The sequence below is a fragment of the Temnothorax curvispinosus genome, unplaced genomic scaffold (genome assembly GCF_003070985.1).
Source record: "Temnothorax curvispinosus isolate PA1 unplaced genomic scaffold, ASM307098v1 QBEX01007396.1, whole genome shotgun sequence".
Lineage (NCBI taxonomy): Eukaryota > Metazoa > Arthropoda > Insecta > Hymenoptera > Formicidae > Temnothorax > Temnothorax curvispinosus.
In genome coordinates, this window is record NW_020217176.1 from 3,331 (window position 1) to 23,667 (window position 20,337).

General features: G+C 34.9%; 1 protein-coding gene across 14 annotated transcripts in view; it reads right to left on the reverse strand.

Moving 5' to 3' along the window:
• Positions 1-628: 628 nt before the first annotated feature.
• LOC112456997 (CUGBP Elav-like family member 2) overlaps positions 629-20,337 on the reverse strand; it is a 334,288-nt gene continuing 314,579 nt past the window's right edge. For 3 of the 14 annotated variants that reach the window (XM_025019826.1, XM_025019835.1, XM_025019838.1), the window contains 9 exons: positions 18,664-18,792; positions 17,822-18,098; positions 16,121-16,213; positions 14,393-14,434; positions 13,516-13,545; positions 11,610-11,732; positions 11,430-11,477; positions 10,178-10,408; positions 629-10,047 (listed from right to left, as the gene is read on the reverse strand). In XM_025019826.1, the coding sequence (XP_024875594.1) occupies positions 9,920-10,047; positions 10,178-10,408; positions 11,430-11,477; positions 11,610-11,732; positions 13,516-13,545; positions 14,393-14,434; positions 16,121-16,213; positions 17,822-18,098; positions 18,664-18,792 (1,101 nt within the window). In that variant the 3' untranslated portion in view covers positions 629-9,919. The remainder of the gene's footprint in view (positions 10,048-10,177; positions 10,409-11,429; positions 11,478-11,609; positions 11,733-13,515; positions 13,546-14,392; positions 14,435-16,120; positions 16,214-17,821; positions 18,099-18,663; positions 18,793-20,337) is intronic. The other 11 variants (XR_003041043.1, XR_003041044.1, XM_025019828.1 and 8 more) reach the window with 11 other exon arrangements.

Here is a 20,337-nt window from a genome sequence, read left to right on the forward strand (position 1 = left end):
TATAACTTTTTAATTTGTCTTTCAAAATAAAATTTATTTATAAAAAAACAATTCCGCGTAAACGTGAGAAAATAAAAAATCTTAAGAGATTATGCGAATTATGCTGCATAAAAAATTTAATTATTCGTATACATCTTTCATCAGTTGCTACATTTGTATCGTTAGTATCTTTGGAGCACGCAGTACACATAATAGTTATGTACAATGCAAAAGATATGTATCTATATAAAGCTATTTTACTCATTTACGATGAATTAACCCCTTAAGTCAAGTATTCATTACAGATCTGTAAGATTTCGCTATATATAAATATTACAACCGATAAATCATTGTTATCGCCACAATATCACACTTGACAATTAGATTTAAACAAATTTATTAGCAACTTATTTTCTATCATGAGCAAATTAATCCATTCGTCAACATATTTAGTTTTCTGTACTTTGAAAAAGGCATTCTCTATCGTTAAGGGGTTAAATCAAAACCGTATAGTGTAAACCAAAACATGAAAAAGGTGGTCAAATACTTTGCACAATTTTTCTACAGCTATCCGCTAAAAGCGGTGGTCAAATATGGCAATCAATAAGGGATCAGGATCATAGGGATGGTAGTAAAGCGAAGAAAAAAATTAAAACAACAAAATAAATATATATATTGTTATTTTCAACATACGCCACATGCTGATCGCATTGTAGATTAAGCGAAACAGAAAAGAAAATATAAGTATATTTAATGATACACGCCGACAATCTCCGCGGTTTCGCCGCCAGCTGTTTAAGGTCGCACAATAGCTGTTAAACAAAAAAAGAAAAAAAAAAGAAAAAAAAATCGATAAATAAAAGAACTAAACGAAAAGTGGAGGATTAAGAATAAACGCGTAACGGCGTTACACACGGCGACAGAAGGCAAATACCATCACATACGCAACACTCACGTCATATATATACATCCGTATACTCTGTACGTATGCAGAGATGTATACACAAAAGAAAAGAGCCGTACATTTAATGCCCGAATACAAATATGCGCGTCCGTACATACATACCCGCGTATGTGAAAAATTGCCAACGTGCATGTAAGGTAATAACAGCGATAAGTCTCGGTACTCTATTCGCATTCACGATTTTTCTTCGTCGAAGGTTAAATCGATTTAATTATAAGATTGGAATGAATCGCACTTTTCGGAGCATCTTGATGATCGTCGTGATTTTTAAGTTACATAGATGTTAATATCCATTATATATAAGAAATAGAAATTTGCCTCTCATGTATACTTTAATATATTGATAAAATACATCCATTATCTGAGAGTAAACTTGAGTTACAAATTCATAAAAATATTGCTCTTGAAAATTTATGTTTTGATGAATTACCCTTCGCGTGTCTAAGTACTCTTTACAGTTATTTAAGTACTGAATACCGCACCATATTTGCAATATTTAAAACGTTTAACATGTTGAGCGCTGAGCACAAATATTTGAAATACTGATCGAATTTCGATGTCTCATTTATTGGCATATATTAGTCTGTCGTTATCAAATTCCAGAATTTAATTAGCTATTAACATTTTAATTAAACTAATTACTAGATTTAATTAATTCTGTTATTATTATTTTGCTTTTGTTTTATAAGATTAAAATATGACTTCAGCAACGTGTTCACACACAATAACTGACACTCAACATATTAAAATCAAGAGTAGATTTGTACATTTGACTGGACACGATTTATCATCTCGTTAACTCCGATAGTAGCGCATTCCCATGTTTTAATAAAAAAAAAGACATACATTATCAGAGGAGAGAAACGCAGTGGACGAACAAACTAAAAAGAAAAGAACAAAAATTCGATTTAGCATGTAAGAAAACAAAAATAAAGAAGCACGACAGATTGTTAACGACGCAAATACGGTATACTCAACAGTATAACAATAATCTTACGAGATAATAGCTCAAACATTTAAAAACAAAAACATACTCTATCAACAGATTTAGATTACAATTGTAAAAATCGTATAATAATAATTCGGATAGACGGTCGTACCATTGAAACGTTGGTCGAATAGGATCACTAAATTGATCGGTTCATGTACAAAAGAGAAAGAGGGAAAACTTATATTACTAATGCAGCGCGAAACCAATTAAGTATTAAGTGGAAAGAACGAGCTAATTATTCATTATTAATTTCGAATTAACAATAAATCATGTTCAAGAAAATGGCTCATAATTAGCTCGTTCCTTCCATTTAGTAATTCACTACTGGAGCCTTCTACTTCGACTTCGTTAAGTATTATTCATAACGTTTATAAGATAAACAATATAAGAGTAAATATCTCTTAGTTACATATAAGAATGGAGGAAATAATTATATAATGATGCCAAAAATTTCTATCTATACTTATTTCCGTTTATTTGAGATACCGAATCTCCGTGTTTATATCTCTTACACATTACAAAAAACGTATTTTGTATGATCTGTTGCTAAAACTTTGCAAGCATTTGTAACTATTTTGACGAACGCTGAAAAAAAGACATTTCAAACATCACATTTCGCTTTCGTCAACCAATTTGTATCCAATCTTTGGGTGAGTAATATAAAAACAAACATAAAAATAAATCATTCGTCGTAAGTACATTATCCCGTATTATTATAACATATACTTCATTTGGAAATAACCGTCTCAACAAGTGATCCTTATTTGACCATGTAATGATCGCACATGATACGCGATTCGTTTTTACAGTGAATGAATTAAATCTTCATATATTAACGTCCTGTAAAAACGGACATAAAAGTACTTAAATAATTCTGATTCTGACTTAAACTGATAGTCTGCCATTGCCAACACTAAATTAGCGAGCGAGCGATCGATATTAGCAACAGTGTAATAGCTATTGATAATCACGATCTCTGTCGCGCGCAAAGTGCTAGTAATAATACATATAAAAGTAATAGTCATAATAGTAATAATAAATGCCAATGGTAGTATCGCCATCATTGGCACAAGTACTGATAATATAAACATATAATACTAATAATAAAATAATAATGACCGTATAATGATAATAGTAGTAGAATAATAATATTAAGTAATAATAAGAATTTTCTCTTATAATAATAGTAATCAAATTAGGATAACAGATATAACTAGTAAAGATAAACATAGCAATAATAATAGCCATAATAAACGTAGCACTAACAACAATGTCAACGCACGTGCTGAAGAACAATGATGAAAATGACACGAACATAGAAGCGATTTTTCAATCATTAAACAATATTTGTGACTAGGCTCTATTTGTATATACGCACAAGACTAATGTGTATGCGTGCTCGTTTTCTATTGTTAGTTAATCGATGTAGATCAGTGTTAACCATCCACGCATGGCTTAAGTGTGTTCAATATCAAAATTATTCCTGTCTAAAACTTATAATTTTTTACATATAATTTCGAGATTATTACTTATATGTCTGGTAACCATTTGTGCGCATACTAAAAAAGGTTTAATTGAGTTTTGCCGATTGTTATTGATGATATCATCTTTTGATGTTTAATTTTTATGATCGATAATTTGCTTAAAATTCATACTTATGTCGATTTAGAAGATGAAAAAATAATATTTATAATATTTTTGAACATATCAATAAAAATATTATCGTATAATTGTATGTTCTGTTTTTTTAAGTACACATAATTTAAGAATAAGCAACTGCTAACTTTGTCATTTATCGGTATTCACATTACATATGAGGCAATAATATAGATATTCTATACATAAATAGTCCTTATTCATGCGTAGACCTTTAACACTGACTTGGATTAGTCGTTAGGGTTGCGTAAGTACATCAATTAATTAAAGACACATCTTTGGTAATCCGGAGCACGACGTTCTCTACTACTCAAAGACAATCGCAAATGTTAGATAAAATTGCCCGCTTGCACACAGTTTATCTTGCAATGACGCCGAAGCTCCGTTTATTTGGTCTGACGCACGTGTGCATGTTAATGTTGCTGGTGACAAAACAAGGCTACGTACACTTAATCGTAAATGATAATTAACAATATGAAATGACAGAATTTATTCTGTTTTAAAAGATATATCAAAAAATTATTATTACATAAGCCCATATATATAACACAAATAAATTATCTTCTTATTCAATTTTCAAGTCAGAAATGACATTGCCTATTCTACTTAAAATATTCCAAAAAAAGATAAAAAGGCAATATATATCCATATTTTTATATTTATCCATATATTTTTACAAAGACAATAGAAATAGGTCCTGGGTCCTGCCATTCAATAATTGAGTGCACGCAAACTTGTTTTGCTTAATATAGACAAGACTATGCGAGAAAAGAAATAAATTGAAGGATATGTATTTTATCGAAACTGGAAATGTGGATTTGTGCGATTACGAAAAGTGACATGATAATAGTGAAAGGATAGTTGCGCAAGATTCTGTCGCTTCGATAATGTGGCGAACAAATTTCGAGAAAAGACGGTTTTTAATGGTTTTGGACTCGTGGAAAATAGAAAATGTATTGAGATAAGAATATTTTTAATACTCGTGCGTTTAACTCATAAAAACGGAAAAGTAAGATCCAAATAAACAGAGAATAATAATTTCAAAGTATAAATCATATATGAGAGAAAAAAATCTACTTTGTATTAATTCAGATTCTACAAAATGTTAATTCTTATTATGCAACGTAATCTAATTAAACGCGATCGATTAAAAAATGTCTCACATTTTCATGTTAAATTAACATCCACGAAGGCATTTTTACATCCAGACTAGAGTACTTAAAATGACTTCTTTTTAATCACTAACCCTGTATATATTATCCTTGTACGATCTTGATTTGTTTCGTTCGAATACAATCATCGCACAGCTTCGTCGTGCAACCAATTTTCACGATGTTCGTCCAGCTGAAAATATCTACACTAATCGTTTTATCACGTGTTTTCGGAAATATTTCACTCTAAATTTCATTCATATATTATCTGCACTTAAAAAGCAAGATGTATAAATCTATTTTAATCAAAGTCAATTGCACTAATTGCAACGTAAATATCGATACGTTTAATTTTTCTCTCGATAAGTTATAATAAAAATTGTGATCATCAATCATTTTAGAAATAATGCAAAGATAAGTCTTACGTAGAATCACATTGGTTTATTAATTTAATTATCCAAAATCAACAAACCGATTCATGATCGACAGAACTTTTGAAAAATCAAAATGTTTTCCCGTTTATTTCCAAGAAGCAAATTCATCGAATTTGTTTCACATTATTAAGAATGAGTTATTCCAAAATATTTTGCATTGATGTAAGCCTATTCGATAAGCGAATCTCTTTCTGATTGCGAAATTGTTTCAAAATTATTATAGTAACTCTTTTTTTTTATTTTACAGTATATCACTTTGACGAGAGACTTTTAGTTCGTTGAATCGATCCAGATAATTCGTCCGATACGTAACTTTCGTGAAGACCTAAGATTAATCGCATAAAGTGCAATTTATGAATTCGACGAAGAAGACGATGCAAGTGTGCGGTCGGGAAACTCGTCCGATATTAAAATTCATTAAAAATTTGTCGCATCTCGCGTACTTGTCTATATTCGCTTTGACGGCGTTATAGAATTGGATGCACGAATGTGTGACGCCTGATGTGCTATTCCTGAGCGACCCGGCCCAGTTTCGGTATGAAACCACGGTCCACTGTACGTTACAATCTTATCACAAAGTCATTTACTACAAAATGTCTCTTATATTCATTTCTTCGCTGTCTATCGGTTTTCCTTTTGTTTTGTTTCAATTCTTTGTATCCGTTTCGTATATTTGCACGATTTAAGCCTAAGAAATCGCATGCGCATCGGTCCCGCACGATCATTGTTCGTCCGTTCGCATTTCCCTTTCCAGCCTCCGTCTCTCGTGCTTCTTCACACACACATACATCTATATCTCGTCTACACGCCCAATTTGCCGCGATACATACACACTTATATATGCATATGTATACCTATGTATAAACAGGCGCTGCGAGGCGTTGACAGCGATCCCGATAGTAGAGCCGATAAAAATAGTTCTCAGTCGATAATTCGATTTATGACCATGTATTTATATAACTATGTATTATGTATAGTTATGTATAAGAAAAATTTCTCGCGCACAGCTCGTGCCGCACGTTCCCCGCTTTCGTCATTTCGTTCTCTTTCATCGCGAGACGTGGAGCCGTCGCGTCGCCTAGTTTAAGTCAACCACGAGAATCCTCGTCGCGGCTCTCAATACGCACGCACATACCATACACACGTAACACATATATGCGTATGTACATATATGCATAATATATTTATATATCTTGTATATACAAGGGCGGGGGAGGAGAGATTGGACAGACAATTAACATAGCCACGTTTAGCTTCGCTTGAGGAACCCAGGTCGGTCGGTCGGTCGGTGGATCGTCTTCCTTTCCGTCCCCACTTTCTCGGTCTTCTTCATCGTGTCCCTCCGCATTTCGTGCGCACTTTCTCGGTCGCGACTTTTCGCTCGCTCAGCATCTCCTGCGTGGATTCGATCGTCCGGTGTTCTACATGCGCAGGTGTGCGATCGAGGGAACGAGTAACCGTTCGAGAATCGGCGAGGCAATCCTCTCGGTGCGATCGCGAGGATATGAACGATGTGTCGCGACCTCGTGGACAGGCGTGTAAAGGGCGCGCGAGAGGTTGAGGGAATGAAATGAACAGATAAAGAGAAGAGGTCGACAAGGCGGAGGATCTTACGGCAGAAGTGAGAGCGCGTGGGCGTGGGTTGCTCTTTGTACAGGCACCGACAGACACAGATAGACTGATCGAGAAACTGACCGGGGAATTGTGACTGATCGATCGACCGGTCGAGCAAACGACCGGTACCGATTTGACTGACTGAGACTGACATGGCACGGCGACTCCGATCGAGAGTACACGGTCACAACGTCACAGGCCACCTGCTGGCACACAAACAAACACACGGACATGTTAGTCACCACCACACACCAGATATGAAAGGTTTCGTCCCCGAGCAAACGCGCGCGGTGACGGCTCCTCCGAGGCCCCGCGAAAATCTACCGCGCCCAACTGCCTCTGCAGACTCGCATTTCAGATAACGACGGATAACAACAAATATATCATACAAATTTTTAATTTGTTTGGTCGTTATTATCCGTCACAAAACGAACATGCCTTATAATCAGTTCCTTAAAGAAGAAAACTTCACAGAATAAATATATTATCAGAAGATAAAATATATAATTTCGCGACTTCTTACGTTGATGATTAAAAAATAACGAGTCAATAAAATGACTTCGAGATACTGCTTTATTGAGTTATAATACCGTTTCGATAAAACAATATCTCGAGAGCTACGTGTCTGATGAGACAATTAGCGTACAAAAGATATGGAATAAGGATGATCGAGATACATTGAAGAGTCAAACGAAATTGTTTGCGGGGCCTTCAAACGGAGACGACACCATGCATGCGTGTACGCGAGTACTTTGCCGAGTCGTCCTTTTTAAACACGAGCAACGAGCGTCCACTTTATTCAGCTTGACAGACAGTCACAAGGAAAGAGAAACAAAGTGTTCGACAGCGCATCTGTGAAAACTCGTTGCTAATGCAACGCAATCGGTGAAATTCGCCAATAGTTTCCAGATTCGGATTACAGATAACAACTGCAGTAGTCAGTTCAGTTACATATGGTATCTTCTACAGCACTTTTATGGCCGAAAACAGTTTGTTATCGATTACTAAACCAAAATCAACATTCTTCTCGAACATAAATTAGTTTCTTATCTTAATGGAAACAATTGGCTCACCCACCGCCTGTGACGATCGGTTGCATATCCCTCCCCCCTCCCCCCAAAAAAATCACATAGCAATGTTAGTATTACTAACTAATAAAGCGTCGTAGCGTGATTAACCATAGAAAACTTAGTGATATTATTATCACGTGAAAAACGTATCGAATTCTGTGCGCCTCGAACAATAAAGGAGATACACGCGATATAGCTGCTGACATAATTACAATGAGTGAGATAGATCTTTGCGTTTATCGCTCCGTATCTGCCGGCTGAATTATATCAGCTCAAACTACTACTGGTTATTGGTATAAAGAACAAGATAGAGAAATTAAAAAATAGAAAGAGATAAATTACAAAAAAAATATAAAAAAAAAAAAAAAAAAAACAGAGAGAAAAGTCAAATCGTCAAATGGTTACGAGGTACGGACTCGAACGCTGCGTGAAAATTCAAAGCAAAGTCACTAGTCTTACCCTCCTAAGGGAAAAGCTACGTTGTTAGTGAACTTCACGTACGTAATTTCACTTTGTGCAACAGTAAGTTAGCACAGAAAGCTTTACTGACAGCCTTTGCAACGAGATGTAGTTTGATTGCATCATCCGGGAACGTGCCGCCAGGCTTGCACCTCCGAGATTTGAAGATACGAACATATTTTCGAGACCGTGCGATAAGTACGGGCGGATGTTACGGGTGAATATTTGAAAAACCCCGTATTATACCGCTGCGCATTTAGCGATGAACATGGCTATTCCCACCATATGTTTAGATTACGTGCGTTCTTCGTGCTAGATAAACCGAATGCAGAAATGAATGAGCACGTTTAACGCTAAATGCGCGCCGCTAAAACCCATTTCCTGTGGGTATAATTTTAACCTGACATGAGCTTCAACCCGAAAATCGAATTACATTTAAACTTGAAGAGTCTTTATACGTTTCGTATAAACAGAGAAGTCTTTAGAAAGCGGCTAGAGCTATTTAGTTTGAAAACTGAATACCGATTGTAATTTTTGTGACGGCAAAAGTCGAATTAAGAGATTCGAAATGGATAGATATATCACAATCACATCACGAAGCCTTTACATGCAAATTTCTTTGTCTTCTATGAAAGCGTAATAAAGTATTCGCATATCTCTTGCATGCAAAATCCCTTATTTTTGACGAGAATATATAAACAGTACTCAACATATATATCAACGTTTCTTCGATTCGCAAGGGTGCTTTCGACATAAAAAAAGTTCATTTAATTCCTAAAAGAATTGATCGCGCGCGATTATAATTAATCTTAATCAATTAGATCTCGTCGGATTCACTAAATCTGAATGAGCTTTAGAAACATCGGTCGTAGTCTCCGAAATCGATCATCACAGGCTACGAAATCAAGTAGTTCGAAAGAATAATGAGTTAATACTGATTCATTAATCCTATCCCGTTTCCTGTTAAAATTACTGAAATGGATTGTCGAAAAAAAAGCGGGATTTCTATATTTAAACTCTGGCACTGGAAAAGTTAACAGACGTAACACGATATATAATCGCGATGTGGCACGGACGTGAACAGAATAGATAGATTGTTGGATTAAAAAAATATACTAAATGTGTTCACACATGGGCGGACCGGCAGGTAGAAGAGAGAAGACAGTTCGGCGGGACAGTTCGCACAAGCGACACGTTAAAAGAATAAATTACGTTCCTGCACCTCGGAAGAAAAGTCAGTCCGACGGAGACAAGAGAGTCTTCTGGATTATCACAGCCTCGTTTCGATAGGACGGCGAAGGTGTCGAGCGGCGACGTCTCCTCTTCGGCGTCTGATAGAACGCTCGATCATAGCCCGTTAATCTCGCTACCTTCATGGAAAATACTGCTTGACTAGAGAGTACCGTGGAATACTGCCACCTAATACTTTCGCATGTCTACCTAGACCTATCCGCTAGACGCGATTCCGCTGCGGAATAATCATCAACCATCGCGGTTGTTAATTAATTAAATGCGCGAGCGTCGTCCCGACTAAGGACGTCGTCGGGCCAAGGTGTCCGAGAAGTCCTTGGTATCTACCTACGAACGTTGTGTGACATCAGCTAGTATGGCTTGGAGGCGTCCTTGGACCGTTTCAACTGGACCTTCAGTCGCTTCATGCCAATCTGGAAACCGTGCATCGTTTGGATCGCCGCTTGCGCGCTCGACGCATTGTCATACGACACGAAACCTGAAATGACATTGCAAAATGCAGAATACCATTTCGTCCGTATTGCGTCCTATCACTCGTACGCACAACATTTATTTGTATGTTTAAATACTTGCATCTTATCCCGTTCGTTAACGTGAACTCGACTTACCAAAGCATTTACTCATGTGCGTGTGTTTATCTATGAAAACTTTGGCGGATATGACGTTGCCGAAGGGCAAAAAGGTAGAGATGAGGTCCGTGTCGCTGAATTCTTGCGGCAGGTGGTAGATAAAGAGATTGCAACCTTCGGGACCCTCGATCTGCTTGTCCGTGCTGCTGAACTTCGTCTTCTGCGCTGCCGCCGCCGCAGCAGCCGCAGCTGCCGTAAACGCGGGGAACCCTGAAATCCGAGTATGTTGTTGGTACTCGCGCTAGATTATCGCGAGGATCCAATCCCAGTCATATATTCTTCCAAGTGATGTAAATCTTATGTTGAAAGTCTCGCCAAGGGCAACGTATTTTTAAAAATAATTTTCGTAATCAGATCTTAATTGTAGATTATTATTAATTATTTCTCAAACTTGATTTATATCACTTTGCAATGAACAGTTCCGGTTCATCAATACAACTCTATGCATTGGCTTGGCACGTCCCAGCGTACAGAGACACACCAAATAAGTTTAACTATTGAATCTATATCTTAATCACTTCTATCTACTCTAAATAATATAAGCATATAAGCTCGTTACACGATGTATAAAATGAGAAATAAGTAATTATTATATGATATACAAAATATATACAGAATTAGGTATAAGAGAACGCAATTTTAAGCTCTCCAATTATACTCGCAACCGTGATACTATTACCACACACATATTATTTCCACTTGTTCGATTTTCACGAGTATATCTTGTGCGCTGGGATACATGGCTATTCCAATAGGCACATGCGAACCTATCGGTTGTTTTTCTTTCAAGCATTCATTTGGTTCACTTCCACATTCCGATACTTCCAGCTGCTAATTTGCTTAAATCGCAAATTAATCGGCCAATTTTAAAATCTCTCATATTTGGATTGATTTTACGTAATGTTCCATAGGGAAGATAAAAAATTATATAACTTGAGCTGGCGTTAAATACGCGATATCAAATGTGCGAAGATATAATAACAAACGCAAGGAAAACCTGCCAATTTTTATTTAAGAAGATAATAATTCTCTCTGACGTTTTAATAATAGTATTTTATTAATAGCATTTCGTAGCGTCAATCAGATTGTTTTGAATATTGACATTGAATATGACAATTCCGTGGCGCGCAAATGCATTAATTCGAAAGTCAACCATATGAAGGGCTTGACATTAAAACGTGGGACGATCCACAGAAATATAGATTCAGGCAATCTATTCATTATTACTCACTATGCAACTCTTTCTTTTCCACGGTCACCGTCGTCTTTCCAATGAGAGCTTTAATGCGCACAGTTTACTTATTAGAAAGTAACCTTTTGCGTATTTACGCGAAGATGCAGAAAGGCAGTGTGACTGCGTTTAACGATTTTCTGTGTACATCGAAAGTTGCTCGACAAGCCAAATAATTACCTGCATACTGCTGTAAGCTGGAATAGGCGTTGCTCAGCGAGTCCTGAAGCCCGTTTAACGGCGTCCCCGTCAAGGAATTGAGCGTGAGAGATGTTACAGGACTAAGACTGCCCCCAGTAGACCCTTGAAGATGAACATTACAGTTATTTTTTTACGGATTCTCTCAAGTATAAATCTCGATACCCAAGCTTTTAATTATTTTTGAGGCATGCCTCACGTGCTGCGACATCGCAAGAATGTCAGTCGCTTTATGTTTGTTATTACTATTAGAGGCAAAAAGCAACGTATTTGTGCAACATATTAATTCTATCAAATATTGCTATTTGATATTTATGTGAGAAAATTTATTTAAAACAGAAGCAAGAACAACTTTATTAAAAAATTTTGATGTACTCTTTATGGCAATCTTTCTTTGTAGATTACATTCATTAATTTTAAAAAGTCTCGATTTACAGTTAAAAATTTAAAATTTTAATTATGAATAATGACATTTTATTAATATTAAAATTGATATAGTAATAAAATTTATGATAATCTCATATCTCATCAGAATTATTAGTAAATCTTAATTAAATTGTTTCAGCGACGTGAAAATATCCATGTCCATTAACATGATTTTTTAAAATAGGAAATATACAAAAAAATTTAGAAATAAATCTGAAATATGCATAAATAAATAAAATTACAAACATTTTAGCGTGGCACATATAAAATATTTCGCTTGAGATAAGAATTTAATAAATATTTTAACAGTTTAAATTTAGAGCATATAAGAGCAATGTCATACTTCTTCGGTATAAAGATAGAAATTTGCTATATAACGAGGTATTAATGATAATGATTTTAAAAAATTTGAAAGTATAATACGTTTTCATGCACGATAATTTATATGGTGAAAATTCACGCGCCAATACCCGGGTTAATAAGCGTTTTACGAAATAGTCTTACTCTTCTTTTTTCATTATGCACAGGTATTGTCGCCGATTAAATTCTTACTACGAAAAATCGTGCACCCATTAATTGCAATAAGCGTTTGTGCAAGAATCGTATATTCCCAATACATCTCAAATATACACACACAATGATTTAGATCATATACATATTGTTAAAAAACTACAATTAACGATTGATGGAGAATAAAAATCTACACGTTCCTAAAAGCATCAACATGGTTTCGCCAATTAATGCATTAATTCAATATCTGCGAAAATTTTTACAACAATTCAATGTGCAGCACCAATCAATTACTAATTGGCTTGGTTATTCATATTCGTGGATACAATATATGTACATAATGTTATAGAACTATCGTCACAACTTTTCAGCTTACAAAATTCAATGATTTGACATTCAGTACAACTTTCCTCAATGATTTTGATTAAACACTATTTTTTTTATCGTTTTTAATATTTTTCATATATTTCTCTAAAAAATATTTGTGATTTATACTTGAATTAAAACTAAAAATAAAATTCGCTTGATAGAGAAATAAGATTTTACTATCTTCTTTCATTTGCAAGCATTTTACTTATAAAAATGTATAATTATTAAGTACGTAAATCTATTTTAATGCCTTAAATAAACGGGCATGGGACACTTCATATATTCTTTAAATCCTTTGAAGTTTTTATAACTGAGTACTTATACAAGAGCACTATGATATGTACAAAACTCAAAATATAGCATTGGTTGAAGCAGGGGAGACCCGCATGAGTAACGAAATCTACAGCCAACAATAATTGTCAATATTGCATTACAATATACAGAAGACAATAATAAAAAATATACAAATGTAATAGAGAGGAGAAGTGACAAGAAAGGAATTCGAAAGGAAGATATATTATACTGTGATACACGATAAAGAGAATGCGAGCCAAACAATTTCTCTTCCTATTGAGTATCTCACCTGTATTTCCTGTTTTTCCCAGAAGAGCAGCTACGCACGAAAAAAAAATACGCAGCGTTAAAATTGTGATGTACGTTTACATAAAATAAAAGAAACGTAAAGTATGCGATTGTAATGCCATTCGCGCGTTATGACATATCTAGCGCGTTCTAAAAATAATAGAATATATTTCTACCTGCAGCTTAAGATGGTTGTATACAAATTTACATAATAGCATATATGGAAACTTCACAATTAAACAATCGGTAAGTATAATTTCTGCGGGAAAATATGCCATACGCTTTTATGTAAATTTCTATGCAATATTATCTATCATACATATATTGTGATTCTAATTTTTGTATTGTATATGATTAATTTTATTTAATAAATTTTTATACAAAATTAAAAACATAATAAATAATAAAAGTTTTATAGTAAGTTCTTGAAACAGAAATCATTAGTAAATTTTTGACAAATAAAACTCGATCGTCGCGTAATTAAAAATGTACGATTTTTAATATATATCGGAAAAATCTTTATATATATCTAATTCTTTCTCGTAATTAGCGTTAATTGAAATTTTTTCGAAACATTTGCTTTGATATCTTGTACTCGGATAATATAATCCTTATTAATTACGATATAGTCATACAAAACGAATTTATATCCATCATGAAAATTGATACATTGATAGAAACAGAGAATATGAGGAAATTCGAGAGGGAGGAGGGTAAGGGAGGGAAAGTGTAAGCACGTGCACACACGCACACGTGCACGTACACTATTAAATAAGCGAAATGGGGAAATCAGACCATCAACAGGATTAGGGCCCCTTTTGCATGATCGAAATTAATTTAGTAATTGTTAATACTGTACCAGGCAATACGACACGTACATAGCGACATACCTGCTGTCGAATTCGCCAGGCCGCTTAATGCTGAAACACAAAACACGTTCGCGATATTAGCTAAAGCAGTCGATAATATGTACGTAGTATAATAACGTGAAACAAAGGCTTTGATGAAATTTTCCCGGCGATGCCGTTGATATTATATTTTTAATTGCCACTAAACAATTTGCAAAGTCAACAATTTCACTTGTATCAAATTAATACGATGGAATCAAGTTTGCAAGGCAAGCTGGTAACGTCTGCAAAAAAATATTTGTCTTTTGCTATCACGTTGTAACATAAGCAAATTTTTATTTGAATATTTTACTCGATAAAGTAATAAATAATCATTCTACGAAAACAATTTTATATTATAAATTGCAATAAATTGATAAAATTAACATTCACAAGTTAAAAACCACAATGAAAATGTTAAATATATTGTTAATAATTATACTTTTTAGTTTTATTTATTATAAATTAGTATAAAACAGTACCTTCAAATAACTAAACGCCAGCTTATATTAATAACTTAAATGTATCATCGATTATTCATTTATCCTTGATCATATGGATGACAATGAGTTACATAAATTATTGAAATAAATGCAAGAATATACATGCATATTGTTTCTAATCTTTTATCTTACAGTGTTAGAATTTACTATTTTTGTTCAATGTCGACTGGACTGTTCATTATAACTGTATGAAAAACTTGCTTCTGTGCAAATAATACTTGCACAACTCTTTATGTGTGAAAAACGCAATGAAGCAGTCTACATACTTAACTTACTTTTCTGTTGACTTTACATAAATCATAGAAGAAGCGTCATATCGTGTACATGCAAAATAACAAAGGTGTGTTAGTTTTGTTGATATGAATGAGAGGTGGTAATTACGCAACTAACTACGGAAACCGTACATCTTACCTGCAGACATTTGTACATTTACACGGTTCAGTGTGCACGCAATACGATGAAGATGTATGTTACTAAAATTTTCCATACGTTTCATTTAATATGCTGCCTTATATGGCCATTTAATGATCATGTTTCACGATTAATCATTCTTTCTTAACTATTGTGACAATAACTTTGTCAGTAATTGAAATATTAATCGCAATATCATTTAATTAGTTTAGCTAATTTACGTATCTAATAGATATTGCCACTTCAAAATTTCCTGTTTTTCAAAACGTAATGCGACTTGTAAATGTAAAACTAAAATTAAATGCCCGTTCGCAGAACATTTTTTTTCTCCCGACTGACTTCTAGGATATACTATACATAACTGTATGGTATATCCTAGGACACTTGTTCTCATCGTACCGTTATTACAATTACAGACTGTTAATACAGTTTGCGAAGACACATTTAAACACGCTGTCGCATTATTACTGTCATTGTAATCGCGGCACGACTTCGGCCGCTTTACCATGCATACCTACAAAAGCGGTGGACAGTTCACCCATTCGCCTGGAACTTTAACAACGCATGCAATCATTAAACTCCGACTACGCTCAAGCGGATTTACCGTCTACCGTCTACCGAGTAACATACGTGACGCATAAGCATACAGGTGTTTTGTACAATTGGTAGGAGGACAATATAACGTGGTCCGAAGTTATGCATATAATTCGAAGCACCGGACAGTTCCGAACGGAACCTACAGCTGCACATTAGTGTACATAATGTGTTCTCTGATTATGCGTCTCGCAAAATATTCTCTACTCACTGTTTGGCGACACCTGGAGATTGCCGTTTCCGCCGGTCATAGCTGCCAGAGTGACGAGGTTCTGCATACTCATTGGCGACACGCCCGCGTTCGCTGTAACATAAAGTGTCAGAATTTATTGTAGAAAGCCTTAATACTCTAGATTTATATACCATGACGATGAATATAGCGTATCATTTAATAGTTGGCGAAAAGAGACTTAAATCAAATTTTGCCTAATCTAAAATAATTTAACAGCACATCTTTCTAGAGCATTTATCCTTCTCAATGATACTTTTGGCGATATTAAGAATATTAACATTTTAATTACTGTTAAGTTTATGCGCTTTAAATATTTAGTTTACATAATTTGAGCTTTAAACTCTCTCTTCACTGCATATCGGAAGTAGGCTACATATCATTCTGCACGTTCGGTTCGTGTATATGTGAACTCATTGCGTGACACACGTACGTTATCGAGTGACCATACGTTCCGCAGCAATAAATTGTAAACATATGTGTCGGAATAAGGATAATGATAGACTCGTATAGAGGCATGTATGTCATCGTCCTGGCATCCTTCCCGGTCCCATTAAACGTAGAATTTTATTATTGCCTCTGGTAAGCTGGTGCAGGACGTTTCGTTATAACTTTCGAAAAGATATGACCCATGGGACGCGATCGCGCGCGGTGGAAGTTGGAGAACGTAAACGCGAAATAATATAATTTATTCTGACACCGATGTGAGACTGCGCGGACGAGTAATTTTAGCAAAGAAACGGATAAAATCTCACCTTCCTAGGCAAAGAGGATCGATCATATTCTATGATATTTTACATCGGAATGGCGCGGAATTGCGCGGTGCGCAATTGACGCCGATTGACATATTTTTTTATCAGAAACCGATCATTTCCCGAGGGGAATTATATATTTAAATTTACCCGCGCGCGAGATTTACGTTTTTAACTTGTTCGCGAAAATAGATCTTCTATAAGTACTGGAACACTAGTATAGAGTGGGGTCAAAAGGTGACGAGACGAAGTTAAACTTGCACATTTAAAAGAGATAAGTTTAAAGATTGCAAACGTCACAGTTATACTAATATTAGAAAGTGTGAAAGAACTGACGTAATCCGTATGATATAAATGTAAATGCACTGGCGGCTGGGTACATTTTAAACATACTATGTGCTATGTGATACTACAAAAATCTCTATCATTGATCACAAAAATATAAATTCGTATAAAATATATGAGTATCTATAAAGTACGACAAAAAGACAAAAAATATTATCAACTTTCTTAAATATCAAAATATAATTTTGCTCTTGTGATTAAAATGAAAAAAGATATATAAGTATGTATATATATACATATATACATAAAAACTTGCTTAAGATATATGACAATTATTTATCAATTTCAATATGTTCATGTATTGTCAATATATATACATGCTCTAATACGTCTTCACATAAAATTCAATAAAAATGTTTCGATGGTCATTAGAATAATGTTGCTGCGATAGACAACAGATACATGAGTTCATATCATAGAGTTTTCTCTCACTAATTTAAATAATAAATATTATTGAGAAGATTCAATCTCGTTTCAAGAGTTTCAAGAATTTCTGTTAATTTTTATTTAAATCTGTCGTCATGAAAAAGCGAAAACTGATTAAGCGCAAATAAGCAAAAATAAAAGAATAATAATCGACACTAACCATACTCACCAGCGGTGTTACTCAGGGACGCGAGGGTAGCTAGACTTTGCAGATTCGCGGGGTTGATCTCTGCCGGACTGGGCACAGCGGGGGGTGCCGCGTGCGCAGGTGTTGCCGCACCAAGGCCAAGGTGTTGTTGCAGTAGCAACTGATGTTGTACGTTCGACAATGCATTCGCCGCTCCCGCGTTCGCGGCGACCGGGGTCGCGGCACTCGTCGTCGCCTGCAACTGTTGCAGAAGCTGCAACGATGCGGGCGTCAAGGTATGCGCGTCGTTCTACAAATATAAACATAATTTTCATCAATCATTATCGCTGTCATGTCCCATAAAGTTGTAATGTACTCGTTTTGCAGCATTTACAGATCCGAGGACATTTTATCTTATAAGTCTGCTAAAAATCGTTAATTTATATACATAATTAGTATAAAATTTCTTTCATTTTAACTTAATTTAAATATCTTTAGATTTCTTATCAAGCCCTTCATCAAATTTCCGCTAAGAAAGGATCGATCGCAAATTTGTCAAAGGATACACTTGTGAAGCTTTATGCAAATCTCGTGAAACATTTAATGAAAACAAAGCTTTATAGTGGCTGTATACGTGTCCGAAGAATATAAGTTCGAAGAATACGAATTGTATTCCTCAAAAACGTCTTTTTTAAAGATATATTTTGCATAACAAAATTGAGATTGCTATGTAGGAAGTCACAAAGGATAGATAATGCATATGAATGTAAGACGCTCAAACGATAGAGCCATGAAGAGAGCTCTCGTTCTCGATGCAAATGGAATCTTTGATATCGGCCAAAGAGCTTTCATTATAAAATATTAAATACACGTACGGCTAGGTAATGCGGTGTGATGTTGACTCCCGCGATGTTCCAGAGATTCGACTGGATTTGCTGCATCCTCTTCTGGTCCTTTTCCTTTTGCGTGTCGGCGAATTTTACGACTAATGGCGACGAACAGCCCTGAAAATTGTACGACGCATTGATACGCATGTTACGTAATCGTAAACGATATGTGAAATGCAAAAAATGTATAAAAGAACGTTGCCTAGTATCACAATTAAGTTCCGATATCTCAAAACAAAAGTTATGGACAAAGCAAAATGTAATGCATGCAATGACAAATGGTCAAAATATTGAATTATGTAATAGAATGTCATAATTTTTCAAAAAGTTAAATTTTCTTTTAATGATGTGTACCATGATCTATCATGTATAAGAGAAGAGAATTTTAAAATCCTATATTATTATTGATTCAATCACGAGAGAATCATAAGATTTGTGAAAATAAATCTCGCTGTGTCTCGTACAATAATATATAAATATCTCAAAGCTCCAATAACTAATGTGATTGATAAGTATGAGAGATAGAGAGATTTGAAAGAAAACGGACAAATAATTACTTTTCCCATTTGCTTTCTATTTTAAGACATATCTCGAAACAGTGTCAATATTTCTGTGATTTAGATAATCAACCCAAATTCTTGAAAAAGTTTCTGTTACAATTTGACATTTCTCTCGTTAGCTGAGAACGTTCGTCGTACTTCGTACCGAGCGTCGTTTTACACCTGAAACCGACATACATTATTGGTTCAAGTCCAAGTTCAACATTGGCGTGAGAAAGGATTTGTCGGCGATCGAGCATTACATTGGCGGAAAGAGAAACTCATTCGACGGTACGCGAGCCTAGACGATATACACACGAATCACAAGGTCGATGCACCATGCACAATGCGCCTGCAATTGGAGACGCGAAATCGGCGTGCTGATGCCGGTTGCGCCGGTAGCGACGAATGAGCAAGTTCGAAGAACCTGCAGCCGGAAATATTCGTGATATTAAAGTGGAATTGCCTTCGTGCTCGCATGCCTTGGCACAACTCGCCTTTACCATTCGAAATAGTACGTTGCATAGGCGTACCGTCGCCAAATATATCTTGCGAGGTGGTTAATGAGGTTGTTAGGTATTTAAATGAGTCTCACATTAATGAAACCAAATTGTATGCCTAACAATGGAATACCATGGGGCGCATTGAATGAAAAGAAAAAGATCTTGATATTAATTAGACAATACTTATGGCTAAATATTTAATATCAAGTAGACAGTTAAATAAGAAAATAATTTATCATTCACTTTAGAACTCGAAAGAATTTTAGATACCATACTTATATCTATAGCGCAAAAAAATTCACAAAAAAATGTTAACATATTTATATTGAAAATAAATTAAACATAATCTAATGAAGATCAAATCATTATATAATATTTAAGAAATTAAGTATTAGTTATGTCTTGAAAATGTTTTTTTCTGTTGTAAATTTTTTGGAAAATTACCAGTCAGTGTAGCATCTATTATTTCCTTGTCAAAGGATATTCTTGTAGAGATTAGCAAAAAAAAGGATAGGCTATTCTTCTTACCCGATATAATTTGATAAACATACTTTTACCACGCAAATCGATAATGTCGTGTATTTCGTTTTACTATTTTCGAACGATGCCGAAAGCCATGG